Below are 22,634 nucleotides of genomic sequence, written 5' to 3'. Positions count from 1 at the left end.
AGAGCAGGGCGTTAGCGGCCGCAGAGCGACGGGAGGCCTTGCTGAATGCGGCCTCGGGTGCGCAGGGCAACGTCTGGAGACGCTGTTCGGTGGGCGAGTGATGTGTCTGTCTGGGGCGCATTGGGAAAGAAAGGGTTGGATTTGCCTGGGGGAAGTGCTGGCTTTTGGGGTGATCTTTGCTCCTCTCTGGAACGGTTGGAAGCTGCGGTCGTGTCCCACGCGGTTGGCAGCCCCTGGCCTAGCTCAGTGGCAGCCCCTTCCCTCTCCGTCCTTCCGTGGGGGCCTCCTGAGCATCGTCCCAGGCTGCAGCGAGCGCTGGGCGCGCTGTGTTCAGCGGGACGTGTGAGCGCGCTCGCTGCAAGGCCAGCGCTGCATCGACTGCCCCGTCGGCAGTGCTCTGACTATTAATATTGATAAACCTTAAGTAATACAGGGCTTCATGCACCTGCGAGACCATGTGCTGCCCCTCAGGCCCGTCGCAGCGCTGGGGCTCCGCGGCCGCCGCCGGCTGCTCCGCAGCTGGGCTCCCAGGAGGGAAGGGGAGGCTGTTTCCCGGAGGGCTCTGCCCCGGACGCCCTCCTGGCTCATTAGTGACCAGGACACATCGCGCGGCCTTGGGGCCGCCGGGCTCCTTTCAGCGCCGGCCTGGGCCTTTACTACGGGGCTTTGCTCATTTGTGACTCTTCTTTTTTTTCTCACTGGTGAAAATGCTTTGACTTACCTTCCTGAGGCGGTGGTGGTTGGGGAACTGTGGGATTCCTGAAGGCCAGTGGTCATGCTGTGAGCAAGCCAGATAAGGGCAGAAGGGCGCCAGACCTAGATGAAAGGGCAGAAGCGCGCCAGGCCTAGCTGAAAGGGTGGAAGGACTGCTAACTAAGAGATAAGGAGATCTTGCGGAGAGTCAGATAAGGAGGCAAAGAGTTGACGCAAATAAGAGCTAACCTATCCTGAGCTCAAGCCTTGCAATATGCATGAACCTAATTAAGTTGTGTATAAGAGTGCACACTGAATGTTCAATAAACGAGTCTTGTCGATGACCATATGGTGTCGCAGTCTCCCTTTCTCCTACAAATGGTGACCCCGACGTGATGCAACGAAGGGCAATCCTCTCTCGGACAGAAAAGAAATCGGGAGAAGGACGCACCACGGTGGAGAAAGTAGGAGTTGGGTCCTCTGCAGCCAGGACGGTGCAAATCCGCCGAGCAAACGCTGGAAGGACGGCACCCCCGAAGATCATATAGATGGTTTCGGGCCATACGCGCCACCGGAGCCTGGAGAGCTGCAACAGCGCGCTGACGTCAGGAATGGATAGGCAAGTGGCGTATGAATTATTTACCCGTACCTTACAACAATGTAACGTACAGGGAATTGACTTAAAGAAAGAATTACCGGGATTGTTAGCATGGAGGTACGCGAAGAGTTGCTTTATTGTCCCACATACAGTGCATGAATTATCGGAGTGGCGAAAACTGGGTGATAAGCTATGGGATGCAATGTTAGATGATGATAAGACCATGGTGAAGCAGGGATTGTGGAAGTCCTACGGAAATTTGGTGAATAGGCTTGTGCAATCCCTGGAGCAAGCTACTGATGAACAGGCCCTCTGCAAGCTTTTGATCTGGTGCAGAGAGAATGGGTTCAAAGCCGAGCCCCACCTAGTATTCAAATCCGATGTGAAAGCAAAAAGCAAAGTGGCCGCCGGAGTCACGGCAGCCTTTGCAAGCACTTCAGGACCGGGACCGCCACGCCACCGACAACCGCTGGTGTTTGGAGATCCATCGCCAAAACCCCCCGACCTGCACCTGCAGCACCTGCACCATCTGCGCCCCCACTTCCGGACCCCCTGTCGAGCCTGAGGAACAGCCCGGCTGGGTCCAGGACTTGTTGAATCGCCTTGAAAAATTAGAGAAGGGGGCCAGGGAAGAGAAGGCGAATGAGATCAAGGAAACTTACGTTGCTGATGGCTTGACAACAACCAGGGGGGAGGTGCAGGGGATTTGATCTGTCTTTTAAAGTGGGGGTTGAAGAATTGTAATGCTTTAAGTGAGGACAGAAACCGTTATTAGGGCTATTATTTCTGTTTGCTATGTTCGTCTGTATTATGTGTTGTGTCCTTTGTATAATGATGCTGACACGAGGTATGGTTGAAAGGAGGAAAATTGTATGATCTGTAGAGTCATAAGGGGATCTTGAGAAAGAAGATGTTTGCCTGCCCGGGAACTGCAAACATCCTCTGAACTAGTTTGAAGGTCAAACACCTGAGAGGGAGGAAGATGAGGAAGGCAGGAGCCTCAGACTGACGGCTGGGACCGCTTTCTGATATGCGCACTTGCGCATCCAGGAGGGAAGGTTATGTGACTGAAGGCGGAGTTTGTCCGCCCCCCGGACTGCCTGCTGGCACGTACTGGCCCTACGTGGCAGGATGCACCGGGCTTAAACAGACAGTGCAGAGAGAGGGGGGGGGTGAGACTCCTAATACTGAGATCCACGTTGTCTCCGCGGGGACGCCCGCCGAGTTAGGAGCCTGTCAGCAACTCTCTAATCTGCCAACTCGAGAAGATGTTCAGTCTCAGTATCCTGCCGACAAGTATTACCTCAAGAGTAGTTATTCATACATTGCTTATTAAAGGTGCTTTCACCTGAATAGAGGCTCGCAGTAGCCACATTGTTTTGGGTGATTATTGCCAAATCCCAAGCCCATTCGCACCTAATTGGCGACAAGGATGGGCTTTGGCAATTGAGACAGTGGAACTCACTAGTGAAGTGCACAGCTACGTGAGGTCGTGCCACTCGACAGAAACTATGTTTTTGCTGTTTGTATGTGTAGTCTTTAGATCTTTATTGTATAATATATATCAGCAGAGAGGACTGATTAAGTCCTATTATTAGCACACGGTCATGGTTGCGAGGAACTAGAGGGAATGTGCTGTATGAACCTTTCTGATCATTCAAATTCCATACATAAGCAATTGGAACAATTGCATGAATTGACTACACATTTACAGCACGATACAGGATTCGGCCTTGACAACTGGATAAAAGGTCTCGGTTTGGGCCCATGGCTAACATCAATTGTGCAACACTTAATTACCATAGGGATTGTGTTTATTGCAATTTTGCTTCTTGTACCATGTATCTTTAAATGCTTGCAAAAACATGCTTACGCGAATAGTTAATCAAGAGTGGAATACAAGCTTAGTAGCCCAAAAAGAAAACGGGGGAAGTGTAGAGAGCATTGTTCAAACCTGGTTAATGGAAAAAGGACATAGCCAGGCAGAGCTGATACGGAGGGCTTAAGTAAGACAAAGGACAGAGTTTCCTTGAGATAAAGAAGTTGATGCAGCTGCACAAAACAAAGGCAAACAGGAACCGGTTTGATACCGGAAGAATGAAGAACCAAAAGCTGAAATACTGGCTACAAAACAAAAACAAAAACAAAAACAAAAACAAAAAACAAAAAAAAAAGAGGGGGAGAATTGGGAATTTTTTAAATTTTTTGATTTATAGATATTGGAACCAGATGGGTGCCAGCGAAATGGGTGAGACCTTGGCTGGAAGCAAACTCGCCTAGATCAGATGTAGCAGGCAAGCAACCAGTACCCTAGCTGTGGAAAGTGTGAGCCTGCAGAAGGAAAACATGGGAGGAAGAAGTGTTACTGTTGTTATTAGCTGTATGTTGTAGCTTTTAGGAGGTAGTATTGCTTTTAACGCTATTATAGGGGTTAATGCTGCTTTTAGCGCTAATGGATATGTTATGCTTTTTAGGCAGATTGTTAATTATAACCAAATCAAGAGTTGTTGGCTTTGTGGAACAGCAGATCAACTCGATGCACCGGTGTTAGGTATTAAGTGTTGGGATGGTGTTGTTGATCCTATGTTGCATTCTACTAGTTGTGCCTTGCTTATTGAAATGTGTATCAAATATGATTGAGAATGCTGTAAAGAAGGTTTGGCTGGCTACAATCACTGAGCAAAACGGGTTTGATGATTCCACTAATCTTGTGCATTTTGGTGGTCATTCCCTGCCTGATTAAGTGTCTGAGACAGACGGTAGACAAGGCGATCAAAGACATATTTTGAGTGAACCATCAAGAATCCTGGCTTGCTCAAAAACAAGAAGGGGGAATTGTGGGATTCCTGAAGGCCAGTGGTCATGCTGTGAGCAAGCCAGATAAGGGCAGAAGGGCGCCAGACCTAGATGAAAGGGCAGAAGCGCGCCAGGCCTAGCTGAAAGGGTGGAAGGACTGCTAACTAAGAGATAAGGAGATCTTGCGGAGAGTCAGATAAGGAGGCAAAGAGTTGACGCAAATAAGAGCTAACCTATCCTGAGCTCAAGCCTTGCAATATGCATGAACCTAATTAAGTTGTGTATAAGAGTGCACACTGAATGTTCAATAAACGAGTCTTGTCGATGACCATATGGTGTCGCAGTCTCCCTTTCTCCTACAGGGAACTTTTTTTTTTTTTTCTTTTCTTTCTGGTGCTCTTCTAGGCCTGAATCTTGCTAAGGTGCCTGGTACCATTTGGACACAGATGCCACTAATTTATCTCTTAATGTATGCGTGTGCAAAGCTGCATATCAATGAATAATGCATAGCCCCGAGCAGCTTGGTGCTTCAGCATGATGCTGCATATGGATTAGCCTTGGGGACGCCGGTCAGCGTTCCAAGGTGGGCCATGTGCCCAGGGCCAGCGCAGCCCCGCGTGCGCCTTGTCGGCAGCGCCTGCTCGAGCCGCGGCGGCCGGCGGAGCCGCTGCAAAAACCCTCGCGCAAAATCAATAACCGTGGGGAGCGGCTGCGCGGGGCTGCGCGGGGCTGCGCGGCCGCGTGTCCGCAGGGCCCGGCGGCGCCGCGGGCCGGTGCTGAAGGGACAGCGCCCGCCGCGCCGCGTCCCCGCGTCCCTGGGTCTCCGCGTCCCCGTGTCCCCGCAGCCGCCGCCCGCTCCCCTGCGCGGGGCCGGGGGCTCCGGGCCGCCCGGCAGCCTCTCCCGCTCGCTCCGGCAGGTGAGTCCCGCGGCGTGGCCCGGCCGGCCCCGCTCCCGCCGCCCCCTCCATGGGTGTCTCTCATTCTCTCTCCAGGGCCACCCGCCACCGCCGGGGAGGACCCCAGCCCGGCGGGATGAGTCAGCGCCCAGCCCCGCGCTAGCGCAGAGCCCGCGGGAACAAAGGGCTCCCGGTGCCGCGGGGGGGCGCCCGGTGCCGCGGGGGGGCTCCCGGTGCCGCGGGGGGGCGCCCGGAGCGGGGGGGGCTCCCGGAGCGGGGCCGGGGCCGGGGGGCTCGTTCCGCCGCCCCTCCGCAGCTCGGGGGCGCGGGGTCCAGCCCCGCCGGAGCCGCTCGGCGCCCCCATCACTTCCGGATCAGTCCCCGCGTTCTGCTGCAGAGTGAGCGCTTTTTTTTTTTTTTTTTTTTCCTCCCTTCCCTTCCTTCTGCCTTTCCCTCCCTCCCCATCTGGATGCTGGGAACTTGAAACCTCCTCCCTCGATTGCTGCAGGATCTGCCCCAACCTCCCCTCAACTTTGCACCGCATCAAAGAAAACAGCGCGAGCCACGGCGCACATTGTACCGATGGGGGCAGGGGATCTCCCAGGCACAGCCCTTTGCCGCTGATGGTGCCGTGTCTCTAGGACCCAGAGCCGGCTGGGTTTTTTCCCCCTCCTTTTTCTTTCTTTTTTTTTTTTTTTTCCACGTGTGTGTGCGCGCGCGTGTGTGTGGAGGCTCCTGTCGTTACTGCTGTTGTTATTTTCCCTTAGCAGGGATTGCACAAAACCATGGCTGAGAAGAAGCAGCCTGGGCGGCAGGGCGAGGAGGAAGAGGTACCAGCCTTCTTCAAAAACCTGGGCTCGGGCAGCCCCAAGCCCCGGCAGAAATTCTGTGGCATGTTCTGCCCCGTGGAAGGCTCCCTGGAGAACAAGACCATCGACTTTGACTCCCTCTCCGTGGGCCGCGGATCTAACAAAGTCGTGGCAAAGCAGAAGGATGTTGCCCACCTAGGTCCGGATGCTCAGTCCGTCTATTCCAGGCAGAGCGGGAAGGGAGGGGAACCATCTGTTGATTTCGGAAGAAAGGTGGAGATCAGGAGTGCCACTGGGAAGGAGGCGCTGCAGAACCTGAATGACAAGGTGGGTTGCATATATGTGCATGCGAGAGAGATGCGACCTGCACGCCAGGCAGCTGCAGAGGGGATGTATCCTCCCCACCCTGCAGTTGTGTCGCTCGCATGTCTGTGGCAGTAAATGTCTTCCTCCAGGAAGCAGCATGTCTCCTAGCTCCTTGCCAGACCGCTGATGTTGTTCATGTGCTCTCTGCAGGTGTGTGTGTATGTGCACAGGGAAGAGGGCAGTGGAAGAGAGGAGCCCCCGCACCCGCAGGCACCCTCCCTGTCCCCGCCTTGCCTCCCTCTTTGCGGTAGAGACTGACTTTTTTGTTTGCACCTCGGTAGCAAAATGCCCCACCCAGGCAGGGAATGCGGGAGCAGGGATGCGATTGTTAGGAGAGCATCAGCCAGCGGCCCTAGGGGGGCAAATCCCACACGCAGCCCCGGGAAAGCAGCGAGGCCCCCGCTCCGCCCAGAGCGACTCTCCCTGGCGGCTCAGCACCAGTTCCGAGCAGGGCCCTCGGCTGCAGTGGGAATGTGGCCTCAGGAAGATCTGCCGGGACTTTTGCAGGAATGTGGCATTATCCTAGAAACCCGCAAAGCTCCTCCCCGTCTTTTAGGACTCCTGCAGCAATTCTCTGTCTTCTCTGTGTGTGTAATGGTGTGTAATAGAGCCTCTCCTTTTCCTGAGGCAAAGCCCATTCAAGCCATAGGTCTAGCTGACCATGCACATTTTCTTTTGCAGATAAATAGATCTGAGCAAGCTCTATACGTATCTGAGCCATGAAATACTCTGACAATGCTGGCTCATACGGATGCCCTGGGAAAGCTCGAGTGAATGCAGCACTAACTAGCAGCCTGGTAACTGCTAGTAGCGCCCTGGGAAAGAGTCTTTCCAAGCAGGAGGGGTCTGCAGAGCAGCTCAGAAATATGAAACGTTAGTAGGAGGATTCCTGGGGGCTCACGCCTCCAAATGAGACCCTCCTTTTCCTTCTGCAGTAACCTCCATGCGCCTGAATTTACACACAATCATTGCAGCCACTGCATAGAATTTCCTGAGAGGTCACGAATGCAGGCCCTGGTTTTCTACACCCCTTTGGTTTGGAGCGAGGTGTGTTTCACTCCTCCTCAAATCAGGCCTAGCTAAACTTTGCCACTTACAGAAGCCCAGGCTTGATTTGCCCTTGTTTATATGCCTACTGAGTAATTGAGTAATTTGCCATGATTAATTAATCTTGTTGAACTAACAAAGATGCATCTCAAGAGTAAAATTCATACTCTTTTTTTGCAGCCTGAAAGATTTTGCAATTCAGGGCATTTTCAGGACTAATTTCAGACAATTTGATATGGTGAAAAATCCACAGGACACACATGTAAGGAGGTGGTATATTAACTCTGATAAGGTGAATTACTGTGTGACTGAAGGATACCCACATAATAATATTTTTTTTAAAAAACTGTAAATGTAACAATATGGTCACAAAAAAAGAAGTCAATACAGAATATTAATAATATTTTAAAATTTATTATATTTTCTGTTTTTACAGATTTTCATATTCCTATTAACCATGAAGCCATGAGATAATGGGATAACACTAAACAGCTGAGTTCTCTCACTGGCTTTTCGAAGCGCGGATGCCAGTGGCCTGTGCTCGTGGGGGTTGTGTGTGTCCGGGTGAGCGCAGCCCTCTGAGAAATGTCGTGTTGTGGATGGGCACTTCATAGCAGGAGTGTTTGAGCTTCGCTGCTTTCTGGGCTGGCTGCGTCTGTAGCTTCTGTCGGTGCTTAGAGCCTTAGCTGGCAAAATGGTGGTGCACCTATGTAGCTAATAGAAACCTCTCCGTATTAATCAAAGCTCAACACGTGTTTTTAAAAGGATGAAAGAAAAATAATACTGCATAAGATGGCATTAAAGTAAACACCACTTTAAATATAAGTTCAGATATGAGTTGAAAAGCTAAAAGGCTTCTAAAGTTGTGCTACTGAATTTGGCCCATTATTTTCAGATGTTTATTTAATAATGCATCTGAAACAGGTTCTCCATGGATAGAGTGTACATTGTTGTCCTGTGACAGGAATCTAGCTTGCAGTGGAAATGAGCAGTATGTCGATTTATGGGATTTTAACTACATATATTATTTCATAATATTCTAAAAATCTTACTGCTTCTTTATCTGGTGACTGAAAATATTTACAGTTTTTGTCAACACATGTAGCAATCAGATACAGAACGGTCGGTGTTCTGCTTCAGGAACCACAGGACTGGGTCATGAGCCGGTGGGAATGGGTGCAGGTCTCCTGGAGGCAGTGGAGATAAGTGGAAACATTTTAGCTTCCAAAGTGAGCTGGATCCAAAGTGAGCTGAAAACAGTCCCCATTTGGTCACTGTATAGAAAGACCTTGTATTAATTTCCTCTAACACCATTAACAAAGATGGACAAGCTAATTTCTTAGTTTTTTAAGCCTAACTGTCTAGAGGAGTAAAGGAAAAGAACGTAATTATTCCACATTAAATTGCAATATGTTGTTCTGCGGGCAAAGATAAGGGTAATCAAATCTCTGTGCTTACCCCATCTCGTGTATTCTATAGGCATCTATCATAGCCGTGCGTTATTGCCTCTGGGCCATGCTGCCCCATAATTCAGAGTTAAGATCATCTCTAGAGGCAGCAGGAGGACTTTCCGTCTTGGTTTCAGCAGCTCTTTGCAGCAGGGCCTCTGGAGGCAGTGTGACCTATTCAACAAGTCTGCAGCGCAGCGGATGAGAACCAAGCTCTGCTCTTTACCAGCTGTCAAGCCCTGGAGAAGTCACTGTGCTTCCATTTCCCAGCTTAAACTTGGTTGTCTTCCCTGTTTAGACTACTAATGTCTGGTCTTGGAGCTACTTGTTCTATGTCTGAGCACTGCTTAGTGTGTCGAGGTCCTGACCTTAGCTGATTTGCTTTAATTTCCCATTTATATAGTCAGTATTTGTTCTCATTTGCTCATCTCTTGAGATTCTTCAGGGGGGGGGAAAAAAAAAAAAAAAGAAGACCATCTTTTAGGGAAAATCTGTAGGGAAGGATTGCGACAGGAATCAACAAATCAGGCTTGCTTTAATCTAGTTTGCACAGAGAGCTTGAGTAGGTGCTAGGGCACAGCAAGCTCCATACAAGTCCTGGGAGGGCCACAGGCCTCTGGAGTCGCTCGCTAAAGCTCCCATTTCCCTGTTGTCATTAATCCCATGATTCAGGTGTTTCCCCTTCGCAGCAAACAGAAATCTTTCTGTACCTTTTTTGGATCCTTAGAAACAGTTCATGAACCCTTAGGGATGTGCAGAGCAATGGCTGTAAACTGCAAGTCGGACACAGCAAAGCTGTGTACTATTGTAATGAGATAAACAGCAATGAACAGAGACTAGGAAAATGTTTTTATTTTAGAATTGACAGGAGAGGAAACGGTTCCAAAACACCATTTCATGTAGCTTTTTGACAGGACTGGAGTTCTTGCTAAAACCTCAAAGCTCTCAGGATCACACTTGTTCATTCCTGGAGAGAAATAATGAATAACAGGACCTTGTTCAGAGCACAAACAGTCTTAGACCCTGGAACATTAATGGAACTGTTGTGTAAAACAAAGAAGTTGTTCCAGACAGCTGGAAATGCTGTCCCGAGTTTAATTTGTTACAATGGCTGTAATTTCTCTAGCTTTGTTTCGACAATTATTGCTTGCAAAATAATTATACAGGGAGATGACTTGCATATTCTTCCAGTGCATCATAATAATCTGTCTTGCTACTGAAAAAAAAAAAAAAAAGATATAAAGAAAGTAGCAATGATGAGCACAAATGTCAAATTCCTCTAGCTTCCTAGGCCCTTCTCGGGGCCATCGGTCCCCACAGCTGCAACGTGCAGCGTGTCGCGCGGCAGTGTTGCTGCTGTTGTGGTTACCCCATCGCTGCTGCTTGTGCACCGGTGACCAAGGGGTATCGACACGGGGGCCAAAGGCTCCAGGGAGACCTTGCACGCAGCTCTTCCTCCGCCTGGTCCTGCCCTCGTGCCTGCGCCAGGAGGGTGGATGGGGCTGCTCGGCCAGCGCTCCCCGTCGCTCCCCGTCGCTGGCAGGGCGCAGCTGGCAGCAGTTGTTCTCCGAAGCACCTGCTAGTTCGAGCCCGCCGCGCGCAGAGCCGGGCTGCGGAGGACGAGGGGCACCCGTTGGCCGCGGAGCTCCGTCCCTTCCGGAGCGCCTGGGCAGCGATGGCACCGCTGCGGCACAAGCCCGCGGGGATCTAATAACCCAGCTCAGCTCACCTGGTTTAACCTAGAGGCCAACTCCTGGAGCTGAACAAGCCAGTTTACAACTACATTAATACATTTAAATTATTTATTTTGACACCCTTTTAGCTAGGGAAGGCAAGAAAATTGGGTCACATTGGCACTTGACATAATGGAGTTATTAGATGGATCTGGAAGCACCGCTCTGGTCCCTTAGGTGCACTAAGTGATCAGAGGAGGAATTGCAAAGTTTGGCTACAGACATAGTTGAGGATATGGAAGTTCTGTTTTTTAATATTTGCTGCTGTGTAGATGTATATTGAATGACCATCTTTCACAGTCCTTTAATCTCTTCCTTCATTTTTTTTTCTATGCTACCTAGGTACTTGCCACATGGTGATTGGAAGGAAAAGCTAAGTGTCATTTGGAGGTTTTCTTTCTGTCTGTTTGTCTGTCAATGGTGGATCCCAGTTGAGGAATATGCTCAGTTCAGAGCTGCTGTTCCCAGCTAGGCCCACTGGAGCACTACCTTTTAATAGGTGTTTCAGATATCTCTCTCTCCACGAGCAGAGTAGCTCTAGGAACGCGGCACACACGGACCTGCAGCAGGTGTCTGGGTTTGGTCAAGACTTGTTTGCCGTGAAAGGGGAGAGCTGCCGGGGCCCAGGTGAGACGGAGGCGCCGGGGGGAGCGGGGCCGTGCCCGGGGCTGCTGTTCCGCCTGCAGGTCGGGTTGCTGCTGCGGGGCAGGATCTTGAAGCGGTGCTTGGGGCTCATGGCTCAGATCGGCTGCCCGCGGCCCTGCAGCAGCGTCTGCTGCTGCTTTGGTAGCTGAGGACACTCTTATATCTGGAAATCAAGGAGAACAACCTGATGTAAGACTGAGGAGAACTAGCATTAAATAGACAGGTACATTTGCACTGTCTAAGTTTAGACATCTAATGTAGAGGCTTTCTTCCATGTTTCCCTCAAAAACACGCTGAGGTTTCAAAACTTTTTTCCAGTGCAAATCCAAGCGGGGCAGGATGACACATTTAGTATTGCCTCAACATTGAAACAAAATAAACCCCAGCAGGCTAACAAATGAATCATTTTGCTACTGTCATAACAAGGCACTTTTTTATTTGCTACTAATTGGTTATTAAGTGATTGGCATGTTAGCTACTTAAATGCTGCCTGCTGCCTCGCCTCTACCCAGGAAAAGCTCTTTTACTTTCCTTGTAGCCTCTTGCAAACTAACGTACATGAAACGCCCTGATAGTCATCTGTTGAAACAGATGTTGCCTTTATAACGATTTCCTGCAACGATGCTGAGGTTTACATTTCGCAGGGGTTGGGCGCTGTGTTGGGTGACGTGGGAGCAGTGTGAAATTCAGGTGGGCTGGGGAAGGTCTTTGTCTGCCCTGGATCTGTTCCGCTCTTCAGGCGGGAGTGGATCTGGGCTCCTTGGGAGCTCCCAAAGGTCCTGGACCTTCCCGGGGGCAGCTGCTCTGCTCGGGCCGGGTGTGCATAGGTTGATTTGAGCAGTCGTGCCGCGTGGGGCCGTGAATCCCGCCCTGCTGCCTTGCGCGTGGCGAGGGCCCCCCGGGGCCGCTGGGGGCCTCTGTGCCCCGGCAGCCCCCGCCCAGGCTGGACGCGGGGCTCGGGGGCGGCTCGCGCCGTCCTTGCCCCCTCGCTCCGCTCCCGCGCAGCCCTCGGCCCCGCCAGGCCGCCAAGGGCGGGGTGGGACAAAGAAGATGGAGGCGGCGCGGCGCGCTCCCGTTCCCGCCCGGCGCGCTCCCGTTCCCGCTCCCGCGCGGCCCCGCTCCGTGTGCGGGTGCTGGGGGCTGCCCCGGCCCCGCTCGGGTGCCCGGGGCGGCGGCTCCGCCCGGCCCCGCTCTGCTCCGCGGCGGCTCCCGCTGCTCCCGCTCCGCAGGGGCGGCGGCCGCGGTGCCCCCCCCCCGCCCCGCCCCGGCGCGCGCCGCCGCCCGCGGGAGCGCGCATCGCCAGCCCGCACTGACGTCTTCATTGCGCCAATTTGCATCCCGGCCCCTCCCCATTGGCCGGCGGCCGGCGCTCATTTGCATCCCCGCCAGCTTCCCAGCCAATGGCGCCCCGAGCTGCGCGGCCCCCCGCCGCGGAGCGGGGAGGCAGCGGCGCGCGGCGCGCATGCGCAGCGGCTCTCGCTTGCCGGCAGGGCGCGCCCCCTCCCTGCGCGCGGGGCCGGGCCGGGCTGGGCCGGGCCGGGCCGGGCTGGGCTGGGCCGGGCTCGCAGCAGAGCGAAGAAAGGCAGAGGCGCAGGGCGGGCTGCTGCTGCTGCCGCGCCGAGAGCAGGGCTCCCTGCCCCGCACGCCCCTCCTCGGCATCGCGGCTCCTTCAGGAGCGTTTCCCCGCGCTTGGGTTATTTTTTTTGTTATTTTTTTTTCTCCCCCTTGGCGAGAGGTTAGCGAAGCGCTCGCCGCCAGGGAACAATAGCGGTGCAGCAGCCGCCCCGCTTGCGTAGAGAGGTTCCGGAGGGCGCGCTCGGCCGAGATGTCTTATCAGGGCAAGAAAAACATCCCGCGGATCACGGTGAGCTGGGGCCGGGCGCGGCCGCGGGCGGGCTGAGCCCTTTGTGCGCGGCGGGGCCGCGGCGCCGGGGCGGGATGCGGCTCCGCCGGGGCGGGATGCGGCTCCGCCGGGGCGGGATGCGGCTCCGCCGGGGCGGGCTGCGGCTCCGCCGGGGCGGGATGCGGCTCCGCCGCGGGAGATGCGCGGGGGCCGCGCGGGCGGCGCTGCCCGCGAAGCTTCTGGCGCGGTTGGGCGCGATGCGGTCCTGGGGGAGCGGGGCAGGAGCCGTTATGTAACGCCCCCCCCGCCTTGCTGCGGCGCCGCCGCAGGGCAGGTACTGCGGATGCCCGCAGCTGCTGATCATTATTGCTCCTTTTTATGCGTATTTATTTATTTATTTTCTTGCTGTTGTTGCCGCAGGGCAGATGGTGCCGGGCGAGGGCTGCGCTGGGGCGGCGCGGGGCGCGGCGGAGCCTCCCGGCCCCGTCCCGGGCGGCCCCGCGCGTCTCGCGCTGCAGCGCCCTGAAATAGGGAACAGAGGAGCGAGGTTTTGCTCGTGTTTGCTCTTGAGCAAACCCCAATCAATCTGCCAAGGCTGATGCTCAAACAAGAGGGGCTCCCGGTGCCTAGGTGCCGTGTTTAAGCCGCAGCAGCGTGGTGAATGGATACGAATTTGGTGCCAGATCCTTGAACAGTTGCAGGCTGCATGTGCTTTTGTCTCCAAGGTAGCTGAAATCCGCAGATTCCCCCCATTTTTGGAGCTGCAGCAGGAGAGCTGTTTACTAGCAGGAGCCTTTGGAGCATCATTAAAATGGCCCAAGGCCCATTTTTATTGGTCACTATAAATATTTTTTTGTCTATGGTTGATGCTTGGTGGATTTGGATTTGGTGGATTTGGATTTATTCCTGCTGTTATTGACATCGATGACAAAACTGCATCTGATTTCAATAGCAGTGGGCCTTTTTAATAGCACAAGAAGCCTACTCTAGAGGTGGGCATAAATACTGCAGTGTTTCTGGAAAGGGTAAACATGCAGGACAGCTTGCTGTGGAGCCTGGCGTTGAAAGACGAGCGCGTTTTTCATGCCCCAAGTTAATTCATTCGGGCTTATTGGCATTCACAGCAGATCCTAAATTTAAATCTTGGGTTTTTCTTTGTGTTTTACATCAGTGCTTTTATTCAGGGAAACTCCTTTTTGCAGCAGCAGGAAGGAGAGAAGCCAAGGGGGAACAAGAGGCACTGAACATCTCAGATATTTCGCGGTTATATAAGAGAGATAAAGGTGTAAATGGGTAGCTGATGCAATTCTTGTAGACGTTCTGGTTTTAAGAGCCATGTCAGCTTACGTCAGTTGAGAATCTGATGCTCCAGCTCTTCCTCGAGCTTTAACACAAGCGCGTTGGGAAAACGCCCAGTTCTTTTCTTCTGTGTGACCAGTGGAGCCCCAGTCCCAAGGAGGGCCCCGACCACCACTGTCACTGTCACATAATGTGTATTTGCCCTAACTATAAATTCAGGTCACCGTGAATGCGTGCGTGCTTCGATTTGAATCTGTGCGTGTGTAGGGAGCAAAGGAACCAAAGCAACCCGATCGGTGCTTGTTTGACTTCCTGCTATCCAGAGCTCTCCAGAATATGCTTCACTGTTGTGCAGGAGGGCCACAAAAATTAAAATTGTTTTTGATCTTAAAATAGCTGGGAACATGAGATGTAACCTGAGCTGAGATAGAAAACACATTGCTTGATAGCTGCTTTGTTATAATTACCTTTTTGTTCCTGCTAAATTGCATTCTAATTTGAGGGAAATGTAATAACACATTTTCTTAACTCCCTTTCTTAACTTGTGAATATGCGCTTGCTTTGTCTGGTTACGCATAATGATCCAGGAAGGCAGTAAAAGCATCCACCGCGTTGAAACATAGCTAAGTTGGGCAAAATGCATTTGTTTGTGTTGTGTAGCCCATGGCAACAGACTTTTGAGCCATTTCCCTGACAGCAGTTGACTCGTCCTTAGCCAAATAGTGACTCTAACGTGTGGGTGCGTATAGGAAACTCCGTGCAGAGCTAAAGCAGAACACAGAGATGTGGCTTTTCTGTGTCCCTGGAGAGGATGCTTTTGCGGTAAGTGATGGTGGTGCCATCTTAAGAGACCGTAGGTATGAGTGGAGCAGCCAAGCCCCCTGAAAGCAAACCGCTTCTCTGTTCTGATTTTTTGGATCATTAGCATGATGAAAGGACTTGCAGATGAAATAACATATTTTATCTTTGCAGTTGAAAGTGCAGCAACTGACTTGTGTTTTGACATGCACTTTTGAATAATGCAGAGCTTGTTTCCATCTCTGCTCTTTTATCTTGGAAGTGACACTGCAGACTGTCAGTTTCCTCACAGAATAATTATGTGTTGTTGTATGCTTCTTTGTTTCAGAGTGATCGTCTCTTGATCAAAGGTGGTAAAATAGTTAATGATGACCAGTCTTTCTATGCAGACATTTACATGGAAGATGGGTTGATAAAGTAAGTGAAGTTTCATACCACATTGTGCTTGGAAATCTAAGAAGTGCACTGCAGAATAGCAAGGAATAACTTTATCTCAGTTAGCTCTACTAGATTGCAAAGAAAAATGAATATTTCACATGTGCTGAGGTTACACATATGTTTAAAGTTTAAAGTGTGCTATAATACTTTACTGAATCATCACTTAAATTACTCCCAGTTCAGAGTTTAGCATCCTAATACACTTAATTCTGCATTAGGGCAGGGGTTTAGACTTAGATAATTTTTTGAGGTCTCTTGCAGCCCCATTTTCTGCGACCTTGGTGCAGGAACAATCTAAACCCCCTTAAATTTAAAAGGATCTTTTAATTTTAAGTGCGGCATGTTAAGTATATTAGAGATTTCATTGGAAGATTACTCTTTGGAAAAAAAATGGATGAGCAGGAGGTTACAAACAAGGAAATCTCCTGTTCTGGCTATATAGTCAGCATATGTGCTTTGTTAATCAAGGTTAAAAGAGCCAGCTAAAGTCACAAAATTAATTGCAATGTACTGTCCACTGTTGCATTTCTGAAAATAAATCTGTGTTGAGAGCTACACTACAGATACTGGGGCTGTGGGGGTGAAATCTTATCAGGAATTTGGTAAACATTATATGCATGGGCCTAGATTTGTGCAGAGAGTGTATAACGCTTGTTCAAGAAACAAAATAGGCAAGATAGAGGCAGAAATTCTTGCCGTGCTTTGCAAAACAATGTTAACATCTAAACCGCCGTTATCGCTGCTCTCAAGAGTTGAACTCGGCAAACCAAGTCCCTCCCAGTGAAGCTGTCTGTGAGGCTCCTGCCCCGCTCGCGCCGCGGTGGTTGGATTATCTGCACGGCTCCTTGTCCTGCTGGCTGCCAGTGGGTCCTTTCCTCGCTGTTCAGCGTGATGTTGCCCCTGGTCTGAAGGAGTTGCTTGCTTTGCTCCGTGTTATGCAACTGCCTCAGATGGAAAAACAAAGTATCAGCTGCATATGCTGATCCTGCCCATTGGTTTATTTGGGGAGGGGAGAGGAAACATAGGCAGGTTAAGCGGCACAAGGATGCAGGTTTACAGACTGTTCTGTTTGCCTTGACTGTTGTGTTGTTGTGTGTCACTTGCTCATTGAAACCTGTTTACCCAGGCAAATAGGAGAGAATTTGATTGTGCCAGGAGGAGTGAAAACCATTGAAGCCCATGGCAGGATGGTGATTCCAGGCGGGATTGACGTCCACACCCGCTTCCAGATGCCAGAACAGGGGATGACATCGGCTGATGACTTCTTCCAAGGAACCAAGGCTGCGCTGGCTGGGGGCACCACCATGATCAGTAAGCTGGCTGCTCAATGTTTGCTTTCTTGTTGTTGTCATTTTTTTAACCCTCTTCCAAGGAAGCTTTGTTTTTCTCCCACTCAGCGCACAGTTTCTCTGCTCATGTAAGTAACATGGTATTTTGAACTGAATACTGTCAGTGGGAGATTTCTGCTACTTCTGTGACTGTACTGAATCAACCTCAACTTGGCTTCTGCTGAAACCAGTGTGGCTCTTACCTTTGACTCTGGTAATAACTGCAGAGTCTCTGCTCCCTTTCTCTGACAACAGTGACCCCAAGAGACTTGTACACTTTCATCTACAGAGCTCAGCATTTGCAGAACAGCCCTAGCTATGCATGCACACAAGGGATGGCTGCTTTACAAGGGATTGTCTGGAAATGGGTGGGCATCCATCATATAATTCATGCCCAGCAAGTTGGTGCCAACAGCCCGCAAAATGTGCCTTGAAAACTGGGCTGCTTGTTTAAGAAATTAAGTGCCCAATCTTACATACCCAGCTTTGGCTGCAGGATTTTCTACTAATAAAATGAACATTCTTTATTTTGTGCTCACATCCTCTTGTTGGAGGAAGAAAGAATTGGGAAATGAAAATATCTCAAAATAACAGTCAGACGGCTGAACTGGAAAACAGAATTGCCATCTCATAGTCTCTCACCCTTTTCCCTTTGCCATCTTGCCTTCCGGAGTGTTTTGGAATAGGATATCAAAATATGTGATCACCTCGTAATGGAAAGTGGCTTCCTGATGAGTAGCAGCCAGGAGGGAGTTGCACTGTTTAGAATAACAGAGACATTTTTGACGTGTGGGTTTCAGCAACAGGAGCTGAACAGTGGAAAGTGGGATAAATAATAAAACTAGACTTCAAAGCTTTGGACACACTCTCTGTGTCTTCTCAGCTGTTCTCTTCTAAGCAGAATTATAGGAATCCCTAAGGATTTTTTCCAGCAGGAGGCATGCAGAAGCCCTCACTAACATGTTCTTGGTGGGTGGCCTTTGATCTTTCCCAAAGAAGGTGGGACCTATGTCTGATTTCAGCATTTTTCCTTTTATTATAAATGGGATGATGTTTAATGCACTAGATTCTCAGCACTGCAACCTGGAAATGGTGCATTAGCATTTAAATCACGGTGCATTTTAAGCACTGAGCCTGGGATTTCTCAAAAGAGAATGTGCTTCTCGTGCAAATGTGTCTAGAACACCATGCGTGCCTCCATTCCTCTGGCCTTTTGAAAAGTTAAGCCTCAAAGATATGAGCATTATTTAAAAATTGCTCTCACTTCTTCATTCATGCTTTAAGCAACACTTTCTGTTGTGTATTTACGAACACCTTTGCTCCATGCGTTTTCTGTTTTATATGTATCCTTCATTTTGGGCAAGGAAATGAATTAGTAAATGGATTAGTCAGCTTCACACTTTAGTTTGTGGTATATTTTCATTCAGGAGGGCACTTTAAGGCTGTTTACATTACAGTCATTGTATGGAAATATTTATTTCATGTAACTTTTTTTTTTTTTCCCACTGAAATGAAAATAGATACAAATTCAAATAAAATTAATTAATTAAAAAAAAAGGTTGGATAGGTTTCTATTGGTTTTGTAAGAACAAAACCAGGTGAGGCCATGTGAAATCCTGGCCACAGCAAAAGAACTCGGGGTTTTGGCACTCAGTGACAGGAACTCACCCTATATGTCTGGTTTGGTTTCACCAAGGTTAATTTTTGGCTGCAATCAAATGCAGTGTTGTCCCTTTAATTCTCCCATGAACTCATCCAAGGGAATTACATCCAAGTTCAGGAATGTAACCTATTGTTTCCAAGGCCTGTTTGTGTTTACTTCCCTTCTCCTCTGAAGTAAATTCAGAGGTGGAACATCTTGAGATAGGTGAATCGGGTTCTGGCTTGGTACCAAGTGGAGGAGCGCAGTTGTGTGTGGGGGACCAGGGCAGGTTTATCCTGGTGCACAGCAGACCTGGCTCCGGCCCGGTGCTTCCCAGGTTGCCCGGTTGGCAGTCGGGGTGGCGGGGGGCGGATTCGATCGTCTCATCTCCAAGGAAGCCCCTTGCTGTGCTGCAACCCGGGCGTCCCCATGAAGCCCCAGCCCTGCTGTGTCCAAGTCCTTCTCTAGGTTGACGATTGCTTGTGTTGCTGAAACAGGAATTTGCATAATCCTTTTCTGTCACCATATTAAAACAATTTTACAGTGGTTATATTGGCAGAAGGCAAGCAACACTGTTTTAGGATAACTTTACTCAGGAAAAGTTTGGATTATTGCCCTTTTAAAATGTCAGAGTGCGGTGTTTGGACATTAGGTTGAACAGATTAATTCAGGATGATCTGTAGAAGACTTTGGAGCAGAGAAGAGTATTTATTTAGGCTCAAGCTCGTCTAGGGTAGTTTTCCCTGTAAAGGCCATGGAAATGGAAACACAGTCCTTACAGAGCCTTGGAAAAGGATTCTGACTCTGTTTGAAGTTGCCCTACAAAAGAAGCTCTTTCTCATCTATGGAGTCACCATTTTTTTGAGGCCTTTTGAGCTCCCTTTGTTCCAGCTTGAAATAGATAAATAACTTAGCTACAGAGGCTCTTTTATATATTATCAGAGAGGAAATATAGTGCTGGAGAACAGGGTGGTCTCTCAAAATCTTACAACATTTTGGTCTGTTATTAATCGTGACGGATAAAATCAAAGTCAGTGGTAAAGCTCCCTGGCTCTAGCAGAGGCAGGATGGCCTTTCTCAGCTTTTAACCCTTCCGAAAGGACCAAGCTGGGCAATGTGCATTTACCGACCCCCTGATGCTCCAGTCTGTTCCCTGTCCCAGGAAGAACTGCTTCTGTCCAGACCAGCTCCCACATTTCCCCCCACCCCCTCAAAAAGTGGGAATCTGCCACTGCGGAGCGAAGCTGCTTGCTGTCATGCCATGCGTTGACTCAGCCAACCACTGTTATAATCATAGAGAGAAATTATAGTGAGAAAAATTATAGCTCTTTCTGACTTGGTGACTTGGAAGGCAGCAGCCTTTTGAACTTGGCCAGCAGTTATCCTAATAACATGGAGAATATACACCAGGGACATGAGTCTTTGTCTTGGGAGGTTTAGAAAATGAAGGGGAGCTTCAAGTGGGCCACAGTCTGCTTCCTAATGCTTTACCCTGCTATTAAACATGGGGCTAATATGCAGGAGGGCTGTGGGGTTTAAACGTGTTAACTGCTCTGCTCCTGTTGGAGTGAGTTGGCTTTAAGTTGTTCTGAAAATCATGGCCTGAATATTCAAGTGCTACAACAAAATAGTCTTGCAGGTTTCCTCTCCTCTGGGTTTTGGGAATGAAGGTGGAGTGAGCGGAGTCAGCCCCCCTGCAACAGCGTGAGCTCAGGAACATGTGTGGAAGGGCCGGGCAGAATGCTGGGGCAGAGGAACCTTGGCAAGGGATGATATCCAGACCCACCAGGTGAGATGAAATCATGTCGTAGTGAGGTCTGCGTCTGGCGAGCATGGCATCCAACCTGGTCCTGTCCTGGTAGAGTCTAAGTGGGGACAAAGCAGGAGACCCAGGAGGGGACAGGACAGCAGTGGCTGCGCAGTGACTTGTGGCAGAGCCGCAAATGCAGATCAAGTGTTTAGAGTCCAAGGGTGGTGACCGCAGAGCTGTGGGTCTCGCCAGGGCCCGTGGCTGCGTGTGCGTGACGCTGCCTTGCCCTGCAGTGATCGGCCTCAGTTTTGTTTGTTTTTGCACCCAGCAGCAGAGATAAAAGAGGAACTCTGCAGCAGGGGCTGGTGCTTTGGGCACACTGAGCTGCAGTGCACGGCTCGGTTTGCTTTTTAGCAGCTGGTGGTAGTTCTTCTGCAGCCAGCAAATGAGTTCTAATTTTCTAGAAATTATGCAAAGATGTCCAATTGTATAAAAGCCCATTTTGATTTATAGGGGGAGAAGGTTCCTTGAACCCTGTTGCTAAGTCAGTGAACTCGCTGCACAGAGGTACGAAGTCCCTCTGGCCCTTCCTCTGCTCCGGTGTTGGGCTGCCCCGGCAGCTCCTGCGCCCTCTGCTCTGCGGCCTCCGCTCCGATTCCCGCTGGCTCCTGCTCGCTTTGCTGACTCTGAACTTGCAGCTTCCTGCTGGTGTTTGTCACTTTCACGCGGCGCGGGTTTAGCACCGGGAATGAGAAAGCCGCTCGGTAGGCAGGCATGGACGCCCCCATCGCGAGCTTCTCTTCCCAGGCTTTTAAAGCCTTTAAGTCCATTAGGCCCAGAGTGCTGCCTGCAGTGACTGTAGGGACGAGAGGGGCCTCCCGGAGGCTGGCCCTGCTCCCGCGGCGCTCCGGGCTGGGATGGCCGTGCTCCGGGCTGGGATGGCAGCCCTTGTTCTGCTGGGCTTTCCGCAGCGCCGTGCTGGCGGTATCCGGGGTGCCGCTGCCCGGCCCGCGGCGCCTCGGCCGGCTGGCGCAGACGGCAGCGGCTGCGCGGTCCTGGCGCGGGGCCCCGCGGGCTGCGGTCGGTGGTGGTGCCGTGGCCGCCGGATCGGGCCCCTCCAGGGGCCGGGAGGGACGTTGGGACCCTGAGGCCGGCAGTGTGGCCGCTGGGCGCGCGGGCCGGCCTGCCGCCTGGGCTGTCCTTCCTTCTCAGGGCTTAAAGGTGAATGAGCAACACCTGGCCTGGGGCTGGAGTCCCAGGAAGGCATTGCCATTCATCCTGGCTTGCTTCCCCCCATTTTTCCATCTTCTGCCATTACGCAGAATCCTGGCCCTCCCTCCTCTCCTGGTCTTCTGCCTCTTCAGCAACACAGTTCTTTCAAAGAGCAGGTGCCTGCGGCCTCAGCTCTGTTTCTGTTTTGCCTCATTCTGCCCTGGACCTATTCCATCCCTGTAGCTGCAAGAGGAAGGTATGGATACAGCCGGTATCACATGTGCTGGCGTCTGGATACTCGGATTTAGCCATGAACTGATGAATGTTGAAATGGCAACAGCACTGACAGTGCAGCCGTCTTCCTGCAGATGGAACTGACCTAGATTTTTCCACACATCCGAAAAGAGGGATTTGGCATTCACTGCAGAGAAGCAGCCGATGTCGTGTGTTTCTGCAATAGCACTTAATCCCTCTTGTTCCATATAATGATTGGGATCACTAAAGCTGTTTTCCCACTGTGTGGGGAGGAGTGATGCTCCATGGTCTTTTCTTCAGAGAGCTGCTTGCAGATGCTCTTTTTACTTTCCTGTGTCCGGTGCCCTCTTTCCAATGCCCTATGGAATACATGCAAGAGAAGTAAAGATCTAAAGGATATTGTTTGACAGTGTGTTTTCCATGCTGTCAAATTTGAGCCAGATTCTCAGCTGACATAAACAGGCTGCTGTCGTCTTAGATAAAAGTGTGGAAGCTCTAAGCAGGATCTCATTGGCCTTTGTTCTGGTTGCAAACAGGGCTTTTGCTCCATGCATCTTGCAAGCTAAGTGAAGCCAGGCAAGGAATAGGGGATGAGGGGGCAGAATAGGCCAGTGCTTGCTCAAAGCAGCTGGTTTGTCAGCTCTGGCCTATTGGCTTCAGGAGCTGCAGCTCCTCGGTGCCTGCGAGACTCCCTGGGCATCTTTCCAAGGCTTAGGCCTCTGTGGGATGCAGGTCCTTCAGCTGCTGCGAAAACTATCTCCAGATCCAGCTCTCTCACCAATCTGTTGTCCCTTCCACAGTTGCTGACACCAATGGGAAGCGCGTTGGTGCTTTCTAATGTGCAGGGGTAGAAGCTGGGACCTTCAGCTAAGCCTCTCTGCTGTAGATAGAAAAGCAGCCTTTTAAAATAATAAAATCAGTCACTTCCATTAATGTTACCACATTTGCATTGTAAAATGTGTCAGCTGGTCAAGGTCATTTCCACACAGGAATCTGGGCTTAATGCTAACTAGAGTAAGCATATTCCAAAATGCAGTT

General features: G+C 50.8%; 1 protein-coding gene across 2 annotated transcripts in view; it reads left to right on the top strand.

Annotated features, from left to right (window-relative positions):
* The first annotated feature begins 5,753 nt into the window (after positions 1–5,753).
* Positions 5,754–22,634, top strand: part of DPYSL2 (dihydropyrimidinase like 2) — a 42,599-nt gene continuing 25,718 nt past the window's right edge. Inside the window, exons 1-3 of one of the 2 annotated variants that reach the window (XM_010216396.2) lie at positions 5,754–6,119; positions 15,300–15,388; positions 16,536–16,720. In XM_010216396.2, the coding sequence (XP_010214698.1) occupies positions 5,769–6,119; positions 15,300–15,388; positions 16,536–16,720 (625 nt within the window). In that variant the 5' untranslated portion in view covers positions 5,754–5,768. Of the gene's footprint in view, positions 6,120–12,586; positions 12,896–15,299; positions 15,389–16,535; positions 16,721–22,634 lie in introns of those variants that run through there. The other variant, XM_088521417.1, reaches the window with a different exon arrangement.

This window comes from Tinamus guttatus, unplaced genomic scaffold (genome assembly GCF_059628265.1).
Source record: "Tinamus guttatus ecotype Peru unplaced genomic scaffold, ASM5962826v1 Tinamus_guttatus_pri_ptg000123l, whole genome shotgun sequence".
Lineage (NCBI taxonomy): Eukaryota > Metazoa > Chordata > Aves > Tinamiformes > Tinamidae > Tinamus > Tinamus guttatus.
This window is presented reverse-complemented; position numbering and strand designations above follow the sequence as displayed.